The sequence below is a fragment of the Oreochromis aureus genome, linkage group 14 (assembly GCF_013358895.1).
Source record: "Oreochromis aureus strain Israel breed Guangdong linkage group 14, ZZ_aureus, whole genome shotgun sequence".
NCBI classification, from domain to species: Eukaryota; Metazoa; Chordata; class Actinopteri; order Cichliformes; family Cichlidae; genus Oreochromis; species Oreochromis aureus.
This window is the reverse complement of record NC_052955.1, coordinates 16,099,699-16,120,441: the sequence shown is the minus strand read 5'-3', so window position 1 is coordinate 16,120,441 and position 20,743 is coordinate 16,099,699. Positions and strand designations below refer to the sequence as shown.

General features: G+C 38.9%; 1 protein-coding gene across 2 annotated transcripts; it reads right to left on the bottom strand.

Moving 5' to 3' along the window:
* Positions 1-1,943: 1,943 nt before the first annotated feature.
* On the bottom strand, positions 1,944-7,998 carry LOC116323657 (succinate receptor 1). 2 transcript variants are annotated; one of them, XM_039622510.1, is made up of 4 exons: positions 7,967-7,998; positions 4,881-4,929; positions 3,552-3,631; positions 1,944-3,310 (listed from the first exon to the last, which is right to left on the bottom strand). In XM_039622510.1, the coding sequence occupies exons 3-4, from the start codon at positions 3,552-3,554 to the stop codon at positions 2,357-2,359; spliced, it is 957 nt and encodes a 318-aa protein (XP_039478444.1). In that variant the 5' UTR covers positions 3,555-3,631; positions 4,881-4,929; positions 7,967-7,998; the 3' UTR covers positions 1,944-2,356. The 2 variants fall into 2 exon arrangements, with proteins under 2 accessions (XP_039478444.1, XP_031599901.1); XM_031744041.2 differs by lacking the exon at positions 7,967-7,998 and having other exon boundaries at positions 4,881-5,150.
* Positions 7,999-20,743: the final 12,745 nt, after the last annotated feature.

The window sequence follows — 20,743 nt, the reverse complement described above, 5'->3', positions numbered from 1 at the left end:
CTTTGGCTCCTGGTTAATTGTACTTGATTTGCTAGCACTAACACAATCTTCACCAATGACAAAATGTTCCAGTAATTAAGTGTTACAAGAATCAAACTTTCATGAAGCTTGAGTGCTTAATCTTTAATTTTAAATGTCAAATACAAAATTGATTTTAGGTTTTGAGAGTGAATGTTTCAAATGTATTCCAGCATTTAAACTAAATAACTGTACTCAACATACAGCAATCAGGTTCAAACCTTTATAAATGATACCCATGGTGCCTCTGTGACGTTGGTGGTCTGAAATTTAATATTCCCAGAGAATTTACTGGTTTAGTATATTACCAAATCATATTATAAGTAATATAGAGCTTCAGGCTTTATATTTATCCTGGCATACTTTTCATCTCTTTTTTTTCTTATTTGCTCCATCTCAATATCAGGAAGGAAGTCCAGGCTAAATATAATGATAGGCAGAGGTGGGACCAAGTCATTGTTTTGCAAGTCTCAAGTAAGTCTCAAGTCTTTATCCTCAAGTCACAAGTCAAGTCACAAGTAATGTCAGGCAAGTCAGAGTCGAGTCTCAAGTCACTGGTGTAAAAGTCAGAGTAAAGTCACAAGTCTGAAACTTTGAATTTCAAGTCCTTTCGAGTCTTTAAAAAAAAAAAAAGAAAAGAATGTTGCAGTTATATGCTAAATGTAAATATTAGACCATGTGATTTTTAAATCTCTGTTTTTCTCAACACATGACGAAATAGTGAACTTAAAAAATATACACAAATTGTGAAATTGCACCTCTATAAAATGCAGCTCAATTAAACTTAGCTCCAAGAAAAATTTTCACCGACAATTCTGAGATAAGCTGCATGTTATTCTTGGATGTGCTTGTAGGACTGGCTTTAAAATAGCGTGACAAAAATATCATACACATTAAAACCAAACAGTATCATCAACGTAGCCTGGACAACATTTGCTAGTTAGATGAAGTCAGCTATCTCATCGTAGCAAAAGAGAAGCACCACCTACCGTTCTTTATGCAACTTCAACTGTCGGACAAAGTTGGAAGTTGTTCCATCTCCGTCTGTGATTCTCTTCTTGCATGTTTTGCATATTGCATTTCAGTTTGTTGTTGACTACTTCATAGTTTATGTACCTGGAAAAAAAATAACTACTCGCAGCATTTTTGAGCGTTTTTTTTTTCTTTTTTGAAAAAATCTGGTTAATTTGATTGGCTGTGCTACAGCTCGCTTTTGCACACATACGTCACGGTGTGGTTTGAATAAATGAATAAATGAATTGAATTAATGGTGCACACTTTCTATATAATATGCGTGTTAAATTTTAGATTTGGGGTGAAATATCAAGTCTTTTCAAGTAAACCGGTTCAAGTCCAATTCAAGTCCCAGGTCATTGGTGTAAAAGTCCAAGTCAAGTCACAAGTCTTAGAACATTTTTTAAAGTCAAGTCTAAAGTCATAAAATTAATGACTCGAGTCTGACTCGAGTCCAAGTCATGTGACTCGAGTCCACACCTCTGATGCACGAGACGGTTTTTCTAGTTGGTTTTTATCGTGTTAGGTTTGATAATCAAGTTACCTAACATGCATTTCTTAGGCCCATGGAGAACATACAGCATTTACATGGAAAAGTCCAACTTGACCAGACTAAAATTGTTCGAATTTGAATCATTCTTGTTGATATAGACTACGTCAGCCAGATTTTTACATACTATGGTTTATTAGGTGAATACAGGAGCTGAAACTGTGTAATTGATACTCACTTTGTCATTCCACACCCAACTCATCTCATACTATGGTATTTCTTTCTAGTAATCATGCAAACATTTCTTTTCCTTTTTGTATTTTTGGTCCGGTTATTTAATCAAAATTCATTTAAATATATATTCATTTACCAAATGCCCCCTTTAAGGATTTGTGGAGAAAACTTTGAAGTCTAGGTAATAATAAAAGAGCAGACAGTTTTTAATAGACTTTATTAGATTAGGAAGCTATACGGCACTATAATGCGCAAACATTCCCAAATAAGAAGTAACAATGATAAAGCAATGCAACTCGGTTACGAGTTTCAGCAAATGTGACAATAAACTTGCATTCATAGTTTTACATCAAGAATATGCTATTACATCTTTTTATTACTTAATAATAATGTGATGTGTAAATATTGTACCTACAAAAATATATATATATAGAAATATACATGTGCATCACTAAAGGATGCAGTGATATGAGAAAAATACAAAACAAAAGACAAAATACAGAAAAGAAAAGAAAGAAAATACAAAGTAGATCTCATTCATGTACATGGATGCTATGCTGATATTCTTTTTTTTTTACATACAGTAAATTTGTATTTTACTCATGAAGGGTTTCTTTGCACCACTGTTCTGCTGACTATATTTCTAATCTTAGATACTAGGAGGTCTCTGAACTTGTCACCCATGAGGAAGTAGAAGATGGGGTTGATTACACTGTGAAAAAAAGCTATAGGTCGGGTCAAGATATACATACTCTTTATGTGCATCTTTGTACACTTCTCCAGTCCTGCCCATTCTTGCATAGTTGCTATTGACACATTTCTAAGCACATGGTAGGGAGTGTAGAGAACCAGAAATAGCGCTGCCGCTGATGCAACCACCTTTAGAGGCCGCTTGTATGATGACGCTGTGCTGCGCTGCAGAGCCCTTTCCTGGACACGCAGTAGGTGTGCTATTTGGTAGGAAAAAACACAAAGTCCCAACATAGGGAGAATATAACCCGTCACTGTCAGCCCTAAGCTGTAGCCAAGCACACTGATATCTCCCTTCAGACTGGCAAAATCTCGGCACTTGGTCCAATTTTTTTCCTTTAGGTCCTGCACCATCAGCGTTATCATTGGGGCAACTTCAACGTTGACAGCTATCCAGCTCAACCCTGTAACAATCAGAGCTGTTCGTGGCCTGAGCAGATAATTGTTCCTCATTGGATACTTTATGAGCAGGAAGCGGTCCATGCTGAGCCAAACCATAAAGAGTATGGAGGAGTAAAGATTTACATGCAGGACATAGCGGTTGATAACACAAACATAGACATTGTTCTCTTCTTTGTGATTTGAATAAAGGTAGCAGAGGCGTGGCAATGTGGAGAGGAAAAGAAGGTCTGAAACTGCAAGACTGAAGAGGTAAATGTTGCAGCTTTGCCACTGTTGTAAACAAAATATATAACCAAGTACAACCAGCAGGTTGCCAAAGAAACCAACAGAGAACTCAATTCCATAAAATGTTGTCAGGTAATAGGTCTCCAGTGCCACAACTATCTCCGTACAATTAAGCACCTGTAGCAAAAGAGGAATAAAGAGAAGACAGGAGTGAAAGAAGGAGAAAGGAAGAGGACGAAGAGGAGGATTGGGGCAAAATGAGAGAAAAAACAAAGTAAATTATTTATTCAAACTAATTTATCCAGTCAGTTATATCAAAGTCTTACATCCTGGAAAAGAAAACTTTAAGGAGATTTCCTTAACTCAAACTGAACACATTGAGCACAATACATGTTATATTTGTAAAGATAAGACTTACCATGGTGTAGTTGTTTTGAAAGCTGCTGTTAGCGAGAATATGATGTGCAGTAGTGAGCAGGTGCACCCTCCCTCTGTACACTGGAAACAGTAAACACAGAGTAGTCAGGGTACTGGTGCCATTAATATGACAGGGCAGGAAAACCTGACATAAATAGCCATTTCACTTATGGTTTAAGTACACAAACACTTTGCGAGTCATTTGCATTTACAGCGTGGAAATATGATGCACGCCCAAGAAAACATGGCTATATATAATATAATTTTCTTATCGAAAGCTCAGATGAGCTCGCCTCCATTATTATCAGCATGATATTGAAATAAGGGTTGGGAAAAAATGATTTTTTTTTTATATTATTTTTCACATTTTCAACCAAATCAAGTGTTTAAATTCTTCTAAATTTTTGAAAAAGAATTTAAACTTTTGCATTCAATTGATGAAGAATTGTATAGTTTTATTTGAAATCTTCCCTATTCTGAATAATAAAATCAACATATATGAGTCTATTTTGTCAACACATATTTCTGCTCGAATATTTATATCGTCTGATTACAATGCATGACTTCTAGCATCACTGTAATATATTCAATATTATTATTATCTATGAAATCGATCCCTTAGGCTGCCTATACAAACATTTGTGAAATAATGAATCGTTCTGAAGAGCTCACTGAACTCAAGTGTAGCAAAAGGAAACCAGTGTTGCAACGTGTCAGTTTGTGCAACCGTTGTTTTCCCCTTCAGACATTCGTAATGATCAATTCTAAATGAAAGTATTGCAAGGTGAATCATTTATGACCCACAGTGGCTCAGCCATGATGTGACAGACCGCATAAAGTTACAGAGCACGTTCACTGAGTGCTGTTTCAACATAAAACCTCCATTTCAGTTCCACCGGATTGTCCGACAATACATTCTCCAGTGTTATTGATGCTCAAAAGTTAGTTACTGAAGGTCTTATTTTCCCATATTGAAAAATTATAATTTTAGAACACATCATGTGTGGTCTTGGTTAAACCACAATATCAATATCAGTGTGAAAATAAGAATTTTCTTCACCCTTTCTCAGCCACCCCTAACTAAAGTTGAGACTGTGTTCTTTATATGTAAACAAAGCAACAATGTGTTTAAATCTGAAAAACACATCATCAGTGGATTTGGTTAAAACACAGCATCAGTGGATTTGGTTAAAACACAGCATCAGTGTATAAAGAAGATATTTTCATCCTTTTAATAAAAGTTGAAGCTATATGCATTTTATGTTAAAACAGCAACAATCTGTTAAAATGTGAAATCACACAAATTGCATGATTCTATAGTTTTACTTACAGTCTCCTTTGAGCTGATGGTCTTGCTTGGTAGCTTCTGGCAGTCCTGACTAAAATGGCAAAATTCATAAAAAAAATTTTTTTATTTCATTGTTTTTTGTCTATTCATCCAATGCTACTTTATTTTAGTATACAGAGCTATTTCCCTAGAATTTATTGTTCCAATGTTAAAGACTTAAGGTCTAAGAGCACTGAAATGTTTTCTAGAAGCTATTTTTGAGTCACCGTATATTTATACTTGTTCCGAGAAGCTGCAAAAATTTCAGTCACGTACATCATTGTATCAACCAATAGTTGAGTTCCTTTTTAGTTAGACCATGATTTTCAAAATAATTCTTTAGTCACTTCGAAGTAAACTCATACTTCCTCTTTCTGTATTATAAATAATGTGTTATGTAGAACCCAAAATAATTTTTCCTCTTCACTATCAGCCACTCAATCAGTAATGTGAATAATTTCAGCATGCCACCCTCAGGCACGTTATTAATAAAGTGGTATGGTTTTGCACATGTTGAAAATCGCCACATTCTCACTTCTAAATAAATTGTATGTAGTTTGAGCAAGTGTGCTGCTTGAGTAGGCCATGTTGGAGGCATGAATTCATGGGACTATTACCTGTGCTAATACAGCATTGGCTCAGATTCTTGCTAGTGGGCATCACAACGATTTTGTACAAGGCAGCTGGTAGACTATGCAATGTCTGACACTGCAAATGCATTTGTATGTAGGTGTAATGAAGCACGGCTGTTTCTTACAACGGCCTCTAATTATCAGCTGGGGAGGAGTGGATGTTCGTGCCATCCTCCTTCGTGCCACCACAGTCTGACATTGTTTGACAGGATCTCTGCAGGCAGATACGTGGCGCAGTTTTTTGTTTTGGATCAAGTTAGTTTGTATGGTTTATTGGGGGTAGTGATAAGACAGCAGCAGCGGCAGCGTTGGGACGGACTTCTGGTTTTATAAAGTGATATTTTAATACTCTTCTGTTTTATTATGGAGGAAGAGCTCGCACAGCTAAAGGACTTAGTAGCTCAGCTGCAAGCAGAAAATCGGCAGATGCGGCAAAAGCGAGAATCGGAGCAACCTGGAACCAGTGCTGCTTCTACAGGTTCACTCACCCATGGGTATTCTGCTGTTTCAGCTCCCCTGACAGAGAGACTGCCCATGGTTCAACGGTAAGACTGGTATAGGTAATGCCAAGTGGGTGGAAGAGGTGCAGGCCTGTTTGAGACCACGACATCTTTCACCAGCCGACCAAGCCCTGTTTATCTATGATCATCTAGAAGGCGAGCCCAGAGAAGAGATTAAATATCGGCTTCCAGAGGAGAAATCCCAAAAAGATTTTGACTATCTTACAGGAACTGTATGGGTGTACTAAGTCATATGTTTCTCTGCAGGAGGATTTCTTTTCAAGATGACAGTAGGAGGGAGAGACATTACAGGAATTTTCACATGCTCTTATGTGTCTCATAGATAGGGCTGTGAAATAGTCCCCTCGTGATATGCTGAACAAAGATGTCTTGCTTAGAGATCAGTTTGTTGAAAATGATTATTTCTTACGCAGAGAACTAAAGCAGTATGTCCGCGGCCACCCTACTGCCACCTTGATGGATGTTCGTCGGGAGGCTATATTATGGGAGCGTGGAGGTATGCCAAGGGGCGGTAGGCATAGAAGTTACTCGGCTCCCCCAGTGTTAGGATTTCAGCACACTGTCCAGGAGGTCCCTTTTAGAGGTAGTCTGGCAGGTATTGCACCCTACGAATCTAAAATACAGGAGTTAAAAGAGATTCTTAAAAGTCAGCAAGAGCAGTTGAATCAGCTCGCAAGGAATCTTGCTGCTTTGAATAGTGCTTCCAAACCATATCCTGCCTCACGTAATAAGGCCGTAATTTGCAGACAGTGCCAGAAGGTTGGGCATTTTGCCAGAGAGTGCCCTGGTGAGCCCACAGTCATGCCTGCGCAGTCAGCTGGTACAGCAGCGCAAGCCAGTTCAAGTAATGTTGTTTGTTCTTCCATTCAGGGAAACTTCCGCCTGAATGAGGGCGTCATAAAATTCAGGATGTTTGGAGTTCAGTGGTGTATAAAGTGCTTTAGGCCGCCTCAGCGCCGTAGCTCCGCAAACGCACATAACGCACACTGCGTAGGGCACCAAATGGCCGGTAGGGCACCAAAAAAATCAGGGTCGTAAAAAAAAAAAAAAGTAAACCATATTAATACTATAAATATCATATGCATTAATATGGTTAAACAATACAAAAGCAACATAAAACAATTTTCCCGAGAAAAGGGGTGAATCTGCTTTGTGCCCTGTCTCCAGTCTCCTCCTGGTGCCCCCCCACTCCCAGTGGTCTGTTCTATAATGCCTCAATTCGGTATTGGTAAACACCTGTTTGAACATGGCCTCGAAACGGCAACAGGAGTCGGGAGCGGAGAAAAGAAAGAAGAAGAGGAAGCGTGATGAAACTCAGGCGTCGCTTGCCGGTAAGGCAATGTTTAAATAATAACAATAAGAAAAAGTTCATTATTGTAGCCCTTGCTTGCACGCTCATGTCCGTCAACTCTGTGATAGCTCCTGTTAGCAGTGTTCATACTGTGTTAACAAATGTTGCAAATGATTGATGTTGGGTAGTTTGTTTACGTTGTGGATATGAATATAGAATGGACTACTAAAAGCAACTCATCATGGTCACTCAATTGACGGTTTTCAGATAACGTTAGCAATCGTGAGACTAGCATTTCCCTCCTCAGGTTGCTAGCTGGCTAACGTCATGCATGCTACTGATTAACCTTAACTTTGGGATAGGTCAGTGATGCAGTCAAGTATTATTATCAGATTAGACAAGATTACTTTGTATGTTGCTGCATTTCAGGATATCTATAAAGACGCATATCTTATTTATGCGGCATAAATAAGATATAGGTTTCATATTACAGTGTAATATGAAACCTATATCTTCAGTAATATAGATTTCCTACTTGCGCATTTATATCAAATTATGTACAGCATGTTTATATTGCCATTTGCCATTATGAAAATCTATACATGTAAAATATAGTTAGTAATTTTAAATGTACCAGTGACTTACTTAATTTATTAGTCTTATAATGCAATTTTTCGTAGGCCTACTGTAGATTCAAAATTGTATTTCTGTAAAATCCCTGAATATTTTCTCTTGTATGCAGGGTCAATGCTTAAATATGTTCAAGGAGGATCTCAAGGACAGGATGAACCATCCAGTAGTAGTGCCATCCCTGGACATCAACCACCAGCCATTGTAGACCCTGCAACAATCCCTAGCCAAGAAGAACAAGAACCATCAACCACCAGTTCAGGTACAGTTCCATACACAAGTACCACTGAGAGTCCTGTCACTGAGAGACTATCAGAAAGTGACACTGTGGAGACATGTGTGCCCCCTTCAACCGATCCTGCTCTTTGGCCAGCTCACATTGTAGATGCTGATCGTGTTGAAATTGTGCGGAGAGGTCCTTTTAATGTCAGCTCTGATTTTAATTTTCCAAAGGGGCCTGAGTATTTATTTGTAACAGTATTTTTAACCTCCTTTAACCTTATTTATTTGTTTAACTGTCATGTTTGTTGTTATTTAATTAAACAAATTCCACTGAGAAATTCAAAAGTATTAATGTTTTTTTTTTTTTTTTTTTTTTTTGGCGGGGGGCACCATAAAGCATTTGTGCTTAGGGCACCCAAATGGCTAGCAACGGCCCTGGTGGCATAGTAGGGTGGACCCTGACGACTGCTTCTCTCTGTCGTTACAGTGTCGTGCTACACTGCTGCTGTCTTGTCTTATGGTCTTGCTTACTTGTTGTCCTGTTTCTACTTTTAATTGGGTTTATACCAACTAGGGTCGGCATTTATTTGCCCCTTGTGTGATGGTATTTTACGCTTGATGGTGAATTTTTAAAGTGTGTTTAAAGGAGACTCTAGGATAGAATCTGTATTTGTTGTTTATTTTAGTTATTTTGTGTAATTCTTCTGTCCTTTTCTTTCGAGAAGGTCCGGCCGTTTGTGGGAGGCTAGGCACGTGTGGTGGTTTCCCTTCCTCCAAAGCATGCGCGTGTGTACACTGGGGTATAGGTACAACACACCGGTTAGATCGCAGTGAGGATTGCGGTGAGGTCGCACCGGTGAGTAGCGGGTGGCATACTGGGCACTCCTCCCTGTAGTCTGCCTCCAAGTGGTCGGTATTCCCCGTTTATATTTAGTTTACCTGTTTGTCAGGCTGTTACTGTACAAAGGCAGTCCTTTTAATGAACCTTTTTGCTTCTATTGATGATTGTCAAATAAAGTATTTTTAGTAGTTTTGTTTGTTTCTTTGCCCCATCTCTGCTGCAGATAACAGACCTGCGTGCCTGTGATAACTGGAACATCTATTAATCATCTTTTCCTGGGGTGTAACTACCCCCAGGTGGCGTTGTCGAAAACAATACCATTTAGGTTGGTGGTGTTTCGCAGCTACAATTTGGTGTGTCGACGGGATGTAGGTTCGGCGTTAACCTGCCTCAGCCAAATCCTTTCCTCCCCTCCCGGCGCCGCTACATAGGCAATATTAAGAAAGCTTCAGGGCTACAGTGCATGATAAAATGAAGTCTTGTTTTTTCATTGCAGTGTGGGTACACTGGACAGGTCACCAAGCTGATGCAGGGCTCCATTCCAACACCTTGATACTTTTCTTTTTTTCAGCCATTCTGTTGTAGATTTGCTGTTGTGGGATCAATGCCCTGCTGCATGACACAATTTGGGCCAAACTTCAGCTGTTGGCGTAACATCTGACTTGATATTACTTTGGTGTACACTTGTCATCAACAACAAAACATACAAAAACTAAAACAAACAAAAAACAAATAGTGAAGTTATATTATTTTTGGCCATAAAAACTCATACTTGGCCTCCAATACCACCGTGTGTGTCTTTTTGATTAGAATATGTCCTATAATCTGCACATTAAACAAATCTAGGGCTTCCTTCTTTCATCTGCACAGTATTGCCATAATTAGAAACATCATGTCTCAGACTGATGCTGAAAACTAGTTCATTCATTTGTTCTATGCAGGACTATTGTAGCTCCTTGATAAGTCTTTAGCTGATCCAGAACGCTGCAGCAAAAAGCTTAGCAGGGTCTAAAAAGGGAGATCCTTTTTCTCACACTTTTCTTTACTGGCACCTGTTAAATCCAGAATTTAAGATCCGTCTCTTGAAAAATCAGCTTCTGTCATATCTTAAAGACTTCATAGTATGATGTTATCCCAGCAGAGCACTTCATAGTTTTCAGTTCACAGGCTCTTTTCCTGTGGAACCAGTTTTCAGTTTGAGTTCAGTTAGGTCTGGATCAGGTAACCCTTAAACATCCCTTAGTTATGCTTTAATAGGTTTAAGCTGCTAGGGGACTTCTCCAATCCATTCTTCTGTCCATGTCTAATATTGTACTTTACTAACCTTACTATATAAAGTGCTTTAAGATGACTGTTGTTGTGACTTGGCACAAAATAAATAAGCCTATATGAAAAATGTTCAAATGCTGTCTACACATCAAGAAAGACACTTCTCATCATCAGTAACAATAAATCAAATGGCTAACACGTTAATGCGACATTGTTGATTTGTTCATTTTCCAGCATATTGTATTCAACACCTGTCCTGTGGTTACATAACACACTAATCGTGATTATGTTGAGCCTGATGGTGAGCCTACAGTATATTTTGGCAACAGAGCTTACAATGTTTACCAGCCTTTTGAAAGCACATGACATAGTGCTGAGAGATCATAAGACACATTCGTGTGAGACAAAGTCAGGTTAGACCTTTATTGACTTATTTGATTTTTTTGAAAAAACCTTGAACTCCAGATAAAGCAAGCCAGACATAATACAGTCGGCATGTCCTTATGAAACCCAGGCAGGGACTGTCAGGGGTTTGTTTGGTTACGGGATCAAAAGTAATCTTTCAGCATTCCTGTCTTTAATAGTGTTCAGTTTGTTCTAGCAGAGGCCAGCGCTAGGGCAAAGATGTAAGTCTGTTTTAATTCTCACGTGAGAAAAATCACGTTATGTTTTGCCTATATTTACAACGGCTATATAATCATCTTTGAATTATGAATTCATTTTTATTCTCCAGATTACTTAAAAGACACGGTTATCCAAAGTGGACCATGAAAAAACACAAAAACAAACCCCCCCAAAAAAACCAAACACAAAAAATCTTATCAGCAGTGGTTTGCTGATACTTCATTTGTCAGTCCAGGACAGCAAGAACTCTTAGATATTCTTGCTTTTTTTTTTTTTTTGTTTAATTTATTTACATTATTTATTTCTTTGAATAATGATGCTCATAAAGTATGCTTTACTTAGTTTTCTCAAAGTTAATTAAGTGATATTAATTAAAATAATTTTTCCCCTTCTCATCTCTTTTACATTGTTTTGCTGCTGGGAAAAGAGAATCGTGCAAGCCTTTGTTTAAAAAGCATAATGAAACAGTCACATTATTATTTTTACAATAATGCCTTTTTTATATTTAATATAGTTCAAATCTTTTTATTTGCAGTTTTGTGTAGGACAGGAGTGCTCTCTGGTGGCAGGCCTAAGCAAACGTAAGTCTTGCGTAACTTCATGACAGCATGTGCAGATGAAGGTTTGTTGACATTTCATGCAAGTGCAGTCTGCATTACAAACTTTTTGTGTTTTTACGTTGACCACGTGGAGAGGATTTGGGGTTTTTGTGATTTGAACAATTCAAAGTGACTCTCCAATGCACAACTTGGTGCTCTGTAGTATCCTGAAATAAGACATTTTGCTTCAAGAAACGGGAAAAAGAGAAAAAAATGAATTGAATTTCTTCTAGCATAATTGTTTTATATGGTTTCCTTTAGATTTATTGTTGTTTGCCCCTCTTGTGGGCCTGCCAACTCTGTGCAGCTGCTGCACTAACTGGATGTTATTGAGTGCTGAACGCAGTTACAACAAAATGCATCTGTTCCCTTCAAACCTGCCGTGTATGTGCTTTTGGAGCAGAGTAAAGCATCTGTAAAATGAAGCCACGAAACTGTAAATATGTTCTTCATATTGTGTTTGTTGTTTACAGGACATCAAAAGACAAGCTGCATGTTGTAAGTCATATAAATGAGATCCACTGATAAGCAGACTCATATTCACGGGAACTGTATACAAACCATAATGTTGTTTTATTACATTTGTAAATTTTGTGTACCAGCCTCAGCAAACATTGTATGATGCCAATATTTTGCAGCAGAGGGCAGCATTAAGTCAATACTCATATATCGGGCTTAAATTCCACAAGTGTCCTACCTTAGTTTGTAAAGAAATGCATAGATGGGATTGTGTAGATAGAACAACAATGAAATAGACTAAGAACTATAAAAGTATAAACATTTGTAGCTAAAAATGAACAAAGCATACAAGTTATGAATCATAAAGATGGATTTTTGTGGGATAGTGAATGACAGTAAAATAATGCAGAAGAAGGAGACAGAATGAGAGTCAGTGAGAATATAGATAACAGAGCAGAGGGTGCATCTGCCTGCAATGTCACAGCGCTCTCATAATTTGTATTTGTGTGTATGCATGTGTTAGTTGATCTCTGTTTGAGACGACAAACTTAATCTGCTTAGTCGAACGCTCTCCACCTGAGACGACCAATTAGTCCCAAGTGTACCCTGAGGTATTCGTGTGTACACAAAGAAACACAACGATGAAGAAAACAAGAATGACTAAAGAGAAGAGAAAGGAGTGGGTGGCCCAAAAGGAACAAAAATCATATCTGTTGATAGAATAAGGCCTTTTTGTTTGGTCTGATAACAATATGTATAATTTTAAGGACATTGTCATGGTGCAGTAAAACATGAGCGAGGTGAGTGAATGTCTGCTTCATGCAGGCTGATTCTCAGTGAGTGTTCCCATTAGTCTCTGCAACTTACACGGCTGTCCTAGTTCTGGAAGGTGACACACTTAGAGCTTTATCACTACAAGTCTGCACTAATTATCGACATGGTTCACATTTGACAGTGAGTTAATTGGATCACAATTCGACACAGCAAATGGTCTCGTAAAGGTTTAACATGTATGAAATTACAGAGGTGAGGATGAGAGATGAATTACCTCAATTCTTGAAATATGTCCAAAACCTTTGAGTGGGTCATAAACTTTTCTCTACATGAATGTGCTTTTGAATCCTTTTTGCCTTATTTCAATGTTTCTCCTCTATCACCATTTCAGCCTTCTCTAACCCTTTTTTAAAATCATGTCCTTCATTTCTTCCAGTCCTCAATTTCCAAAGTGTTCTCAGAGGCACGATCAGGTCGTGTTTCAGTAATTCATTCAGTGTTTGTCTGAGCAGCGCTGAAATTGGCCTTCACAGACAGAGGGGAGATTGGGGGCTTCACCTGCTCCTGTCCTCTTGTTGGGGTCACAGGCAGGTCCAGCTACGCAAGCTGATTTTAAAAATGTTCTTAAAAGCTTCCAAAGGCTTCTTGTTTTCATTGTTTAAGTGGGCATCCACAGCGACAGAATGGGGGCAGTTTCATGACAGAGCTGTTTAGACTCAGGATGTTTTATCCATGTCAGACGCTTACCATTTATTAATGTAATTTATTAGCCCACCACCCAGTGTAAGCTTTATGCCACAGCTGCTCTAAATTAACACTTTTTAAAAAATGCTTCTGTAATGGTTAATCCAGCTCTATGCACAAGCTGTTTAATCAAAATGATATTTTTAAAAATGATAGTTTTATGCATAAGCAGTAAAAAAAAAAGTAATTTAACGCACATTTTTATTTTTATTTTAAGAAGCCACATTGATGCCACAACTGGACAGCTTTCTCTTAGATATAGATCACTATTCCCTCTTTGTGCTTCTTTTTTAGGCTTTTTTATGTTTAAAATCTGTATGAAAATGTGTAATAATATGCTATGGCAATAAGCTAATATGCTAATTACTTTTGTAGATTTGCTTTAACACATAATTAAATAAACAGGATTGCTATGTTTCTCTATTATGAGTTTATGTTCAGTAGTGCAACTTTGATCTCCTTTGATAACTTTTGGTATTCTTTGCTGTGCTGTGCATCTATTTCATTTCCAGTCACTGCAGTTCCAGAAGCTTGTTTTACACATGCTGGTGGTGTGTGCTGTGTAAGGCTTTCTCAGCGTTACTGATATGATTGCCTCTTCTGTCTACTGGGACACATAAATTCAAAACCACCATCAGGTCAGCTAACTGTCAGCTAATCACTACGCTAGTCACTGGAAACATTGCTGAAAGCTAAATTTCTCAGCCTCGGCTATGTGCTGCGTATAACCTTTACATGTTTTCACTTCAATCTCTTACAGGCAGCTCTCAGAGTTAGTCAAGCACAAGGTTAAGTTGTGGCTATATCCAGACGCTTTATGGTTGTATGCTGTTACGGTCATGCGAGCTCTCCGCTTTAATGCTGTCCTGCTGTGCTCATGGCCTACAGTACAGCTTCAGACAACATTTGGTTAGGGTGCGCATATGTTCTCTGACAGTGAACTGTCAGAACTGTCGTCAGCAGCAACCTGCTTTCAATTATCCTCAACAGTAGCTTGTAGATTTTTCACAAGCTACGAAACTTGTTCCCCATATTAAACTGCCAGTTACTGTGACACAAACACACAGGGGTGCACTCTAAATGGCAGCATCTGTCTATGATTTGCCTGCTCGTGCTCAGAGTCCACATGAATTGTTATCATTCATTTGGCAGGTGTGAGTTTTCTGTGGAGGATTTCCAAGCACATGGCACGCACACACACACTCTTAAGGACCTTCTCTTGTTTCATTACTGGCATCGCAGGTTTTACTGATGTGAACATATCCACAGTGCACACAAAATAATGGTCCTCCTGTTCTGCATCTTGACTTGATGACATCATACTGCTGCTGGTGATGAGGAACCTGGGAGCTGTGAAACAGGTTACATTATGTAAAGCCCACTGTAATGGTTTAGAACAGCGAGTGTCTTGTAAATTGCTGTGATGACTCTGAAGCCATGTACATTGCTCTAGACAGCAGGTACTCATAACAGGAGTATTCAATGAGCACACCAGCTCTCTTGTCACTCTTTCACTGGAGATCAGCGTCTCTGTCAGCTGACAATCAAGTGGGCAACAAAAAAAACGTCAATTTCCAAAAATGACATCAGAAGTTTTTAACTTTCAGCTTGTTTCCTTTTTCCTCCTCCCCTTTTCTTTCCTGTCTGGATTCTTCTTGTTTCTCCGTCGTCATCATTGCAACGATCTTTACTTTTGTTCTTTTGTTCCCTCACTATGCTATAGTATAAAATCAATCACAGCTCACATAAACGCAGCTAGAGAGGTTTTTTGTCAATGGGCCAATGGCTTGTCATATCAGCAACCTCCTAATTGGTGTCACGAAGTGTCAGGGGACAAGGAAATTTTCAGGCTCCACAGAGAACATCACTGAAATCTGTCTCCACGCTTAAGAACACAGAGCTTGCAACAGGCGCTTGGAGGGAAAATAATGCATTGAGCAGAAGGTGGATGGTATTCTCACATCAGTTTGACAAGATAAAAAGTAACATGATAAACTAAGGTTTCACACTTAGCCGAGTTCACAATATGAAGCCTGACAGCTTAAAGTCTAAATATCTTACTATAAAAGGCATCCGTGGCAGAGGTGAAGAATTACGACTTTCCTCTGTGGGGTCTTTGACTTACTGGTTTGTATGTGTTGGCACTAGATGACGGGGCTCACTTTGCCAGCCATTGTTGAAGTGGTCAAAAGTTCTCCTAAATAGCACACCCACAGGAATTTCTCTTGGTCTGCTTGGCTTTAAGAAAATAAATAGAGGAAATATGGAGAGAGATGATGTTTGGAGGTGCTCACCAGGAGAAACTAAACCATTAAGATTTTCAATGTTTGTGCTGTGGTCAGGAACAGTTATCCTGTTTGATTTATTATACCTAGATATGTATAAATACAGAAAATCCATAATAGATGCATGTTTGTATGTGCTCTTCAATGTTAGTGCATGTGGTCTGTTTATCTAAGCAGTCTATCTAGTGTTTCTACCTTCGTGGTCGTTATTGGTCAGTAACGCTGCCTTCTTCTCTTTTCTCTCCCCAGGTGGCAATTATGCACAGCAGTGTCTCATCTCTGTGCTTTGGTGCACACAGACATGGAAAAAATGGTAACAGAACAAAAGGAAGCCGTCTCTCCCGTCTCCCATTTCTGCTCGTGCTCCCTCTGTCATTGCCTCTGTCAGCAGGTAGATGGGGCGAAGGTCTTGCCCTGTGACATCCCGACTCTCTGCTAGTCTCACGGTGGCTCACATTTCGGGACCATGGATTTGATTAGGCTCATATTGGCTGGCTGACTCACTGTCCTTGAGTTATGTTGCACTGTGAAGGGAGAGTCTGCATGGGTATGTGGTCAAGGAGGGATGGAGCTAAATTAGATTTTTGCTCAGATGGAAAACTAAAATAACCCCGCGCAGAATCTCTGCTCTCTCAGTGCCACAATTCCTCACTCGATTTGTAATTCAAAACACGACCTTGTCTTTAGAAAAATCATACAAACGGTACTTTTGTTTTAAATTTTCCACACGCCGCACCTCTCTGTGAATGGCAATGTTGGGTACGTCTGTCAGCACGCATTTCTATTCATCACTGAAATATTTATATTGCCATTTCAGATGACCTGCAAGGTTCCTTGACTCTCACACAAATATCAGGTCAAAACAGTTCATGAGCAAATATCTGGAAAAAAAAGAAGCCAGTAAAGTTTACCTAAGGGCTCATTTGCAATATTAGCTTTCTGCTAACAGATGGGGGACATGGCAACACTGACTGCTTAAATCTTGCAGCGTGGAACTTTTGTCCCTGCTGGTAATGAAAGTAATTACACAAACATTGTATACAGATGGCTATGATACATACCCCCTGTATCATACATTTTGCTTACATTTTACATAAATGCTTACATTTTAAGTCTTTAATCCTTTGAATGACTTTTTTATTTTTATTGTTTTTTTTAATCCTGAGATAAGAAACTTACTAGGTTTTGTTGATGTAGACTTAGCCAGACTAGTCTTTGTCAACACTACAGTAGCTGTAACATTTGTCCCGGTGCAGCTTTAATCCCTGCTTTTTGTTAAAGTGAGACAATTTGGAATAAAGAGCAAAGTTTTACCGCAAAAAACATACATATCTCACTGCAAGATAGTGACTGCATCGTGCCACAGTCGTGATCATGGAGCAGAATACACCAGACATAAACTAAACTAGAAGAAAAACCCTGGACAATCCTCAAAAGGAGAAGATATAGTGGAGAAATGTAAAATAGAGTAGTCTATGGGAATAGATCTCCAGGCTGCCAATCCAGATAGTATTTCATGGTGCATCAAAGTATGAATGTGTTCATGTGTTATACAGATAACTGTAGACACTCACTGTTGTATCTCTCTCCTGACTTTCTCCATACATATTGATGATGATGAATTGAATCAAAATTTTCAATTTCAAATGTTGTTGTTAATCTCTGCCTCGCCTGTCTCTCTGTCGTCAACCCCAACTGTTTGTTTCAGATGGCCGCCCCTCCCTGAGCCTGGTTCTGCCGAAGGTTTCTTCATGTTAAAAGAGTTTTTCCTCCCCACTGTCGCCGAGTGGTTGCTCAAAAGGGTTTGTTTGATTGTTGGTGTTTTCTCTGTATGGTATTTACAATGTAAAGTGCATTGAGGCAACAGCTGTTGCGGAAGTAAAATCTTACAATATAAACTTAAACTATATAAATAAAATAAAACTGAATTGAAATGTGCATAGTGCCTGTAGTTGTATGTTGTTGGTAGCCTTTGTGTTCTGTGTTCTGTGCCTTTTTATGCTTTATAAAGTACCTTAACAAAAAGGAAAAAGAAACCTCTGAAAATGAACAGGAGAAAGCCAACTGGCCAATGTCCACTGTACAAACAGTTTCAAAAACGTTCAGAAAGCCTGGTGAACAAATCGTTCAAGACCATTTAAAAAAAAAAAAATACAAGTTTGGAAACAAAATATAAAGAAATGAAGTGTGGCTTAAGATTTCTGCACAGTACTGTACATCTGTAGATAACAGCACAACTGTGGACTCACTTTAGGTTTAATGTTTAGTTTATCTGTATAGGGAGCAGTATTTTTTCCTAAAACCTGGTTCCGTTTAAAATTGCAAACCTTTAAACGTCAGTTTCAGATTATTAGATTTTGGATAGTGTGCTTTTACCACAGTGGCACTGCACTTATCTTTCTTCACAAGCACAATTTGTATAATATATATGCTCTGTCCCTTTGCCTCTGTAGTGGAACACCAGCACAGTTTCATGGCAGTTTTATGAAATAGTCGTGAAATTCAGTCTGTTAATTCAAGATCATGGACATTTTGCTCTTTTGTGTATACAGGCACAGAAACCCGCCACATGCAGTTTGGTTCCAGTGAAAAATCCAAAGCTATGAAACTTATTTCCTATTAAAACGAGTTTCTTTACCACAAAAAATCCAGTTTGTTTACCTGTATAACCTGTATATTACCACATTCACACATTACTTAGCTTTGTGTATTTTTTTAAAAAAAAAACCAAATGTCTGCTCCTTAGACCTTGGCCACAGGAGAAGAAAATCCACTAATACAAACTGAGGGATGAAACTTTCACAAAAACACAAGACCTCCCTATGTCAGAGGTTTGCTCTGGCTCCTCGGGTATCGTTAAGCTTGGGTTAGTAAGCCACTGTAGTTATGGTACAAGGAAATAACATTACTCATGGCTCTCTGGTAGCAGAGCCCACCTCCACTTTCTACTACAAGATGCACACTGTCAAAGTGCTTTAGCTTATGTCAGAGAAATACAGTAACCTGAAAAGAAGTTTGTTTCTCGAATCTGTATCCAATTTTATCTCCTTTTTCCAGTCTTGCAGCTTATGAAATGCTAGTTATGGGTTCATTACCCTGTTGGAAGTGCATCCAACCAGGTTTTAGGCTTTTTCAATTATTTATTTATTTTTGCTAAGAAATTGAACTGAGAAGGAGGAAAATTCAAGCAATAAAAAGTCAGGGGAGCACCATGAATTGTGTCCCCCTCCGGTGTGTGCATGATTTAATTGCTCTCTGTTTTTGTGATATTGGGCCAGGGGATGCACATACACACACACACACACACACACACACACACACACACACACACGCACGCACACACACACCTGGCTCTGAAAGATATAGTAAATTTGCTCTGGAATCACATCGACATGTGAAACAGATGTGCTGCTGATAAGCACACTGAAACAAAGACCATTGAAAGGGTAGAAATGGTGCAGTAGGGCAGGAGGAGGTTTACATGTAATTCTAAAAAAAGCTTCCCAGATTCCATTAATCTGAGGCTGGATTCTTGCTGAGTTAAAAACTCTCTTTGACGGACAACATGACATATTTCTCTCTATAGATCCTTTACTTTTCTTTTATTCAATTCACACAATTTCTTTTGTGTTTGCTCTCTTTTTTTGCAAACGTTCTGTGCAAAAAAGCTTTAACACCTAGGCTGAGCTGGCCTGCTGACTCTACAAACAGCTTTGTAGCATTCCTGAGCATGAACTATGTCTTCTCTTCACCTCTGTGTACACACTACACATTTCCTTTCAAAATCTGTTATACCCTTTGCAGAGACCTCTCTGGAACATCCTCACCCCTGCGCTGCTTCATCTTTGTTCCATATTTAACCAAATGGCCACAGATTGCAGCCTTCCCTCCTGTACCCGCACTCCCCACTCTGGTTTTTATTTCTTTATCTGTTTTGTGTAAACGCTGTATACACATGGTAGGCAAGCGGGCACATGGTCAGCCGCATTCTGTGTTTACACGAGCAGGGACAGAGGCATGCCGATGGTTTAAGCACTGTAAACATATCTTAAACGGATGTCTGCTCCACAGTGTGGGTGATGTCATCGCGTGTGCTCCCTGAGCCAAGTTCAACATTCTACACATGCAAGTGGCGAAGAGGGACGCCACACGCAGGAAAACATATGACCAAAAAAAGACAATCCAGCATTGGCTCTTGCATCAGTAGTCTGCAGCAAACATCATTAAGCTAAGAACTGTGACTAGCAGAGCAAAGAATTGAGTTAGCTCAGACAGTCAGCTTTCATTTAGACTCATTAGGTTACAGCTCATTCTTAGGCCTGACACACAGCCCTCCTTTTTTCCCCATCTCTCTTTCATTTCTAACCCCTTTGTAGCTTCCGTGTTCCCTTCCCATATCTGCATAGTTTTCTTCATCCTTCCTTGGGCACATGCAAAAAAAAGTAAGAAAGAACTCTTATAAACACCAATATTTACACTGCACAGTAGAATGATTACTTATGAGCTGATGCCGTGGCAGACTGCAGCCTGTTTTTAAGTCAATGACTCACTGTGAGCAATGGTTAATGACTGAGAGATGGAGCTGCAGTCAAGAAGCTGAGAGCTGGCTTACAGAGGCTGGGATGAAGGAAGACAAGTTCTCTGCTGGTTGGCTTGGTGCTGCTCTGCCTTAGATGGTTGTGTCTGGGAACAGGGTTTGTTTTTAGCACTCCCTCCTATTTGTCTGCTTTTATTTTCTCTTAGTACAAAAAAGCGCACTTGTGAGTAAAAGTATGTCTGCACAGAAATGTGCATACAGTGCTTTGTGTTGTTTGCGCGTACATGAATAATTCAGGAATGATGCTGTTGTTAATGTCGGTCTGGAATTTTATATTCAAATTATTTCATACCATTTGTTCATTCAAAACACATGAATATGCAAGGCGTGTTTTTAAAAAAAATCTGGTCTGTCGTGCATGCAAAATTAAATAAATAT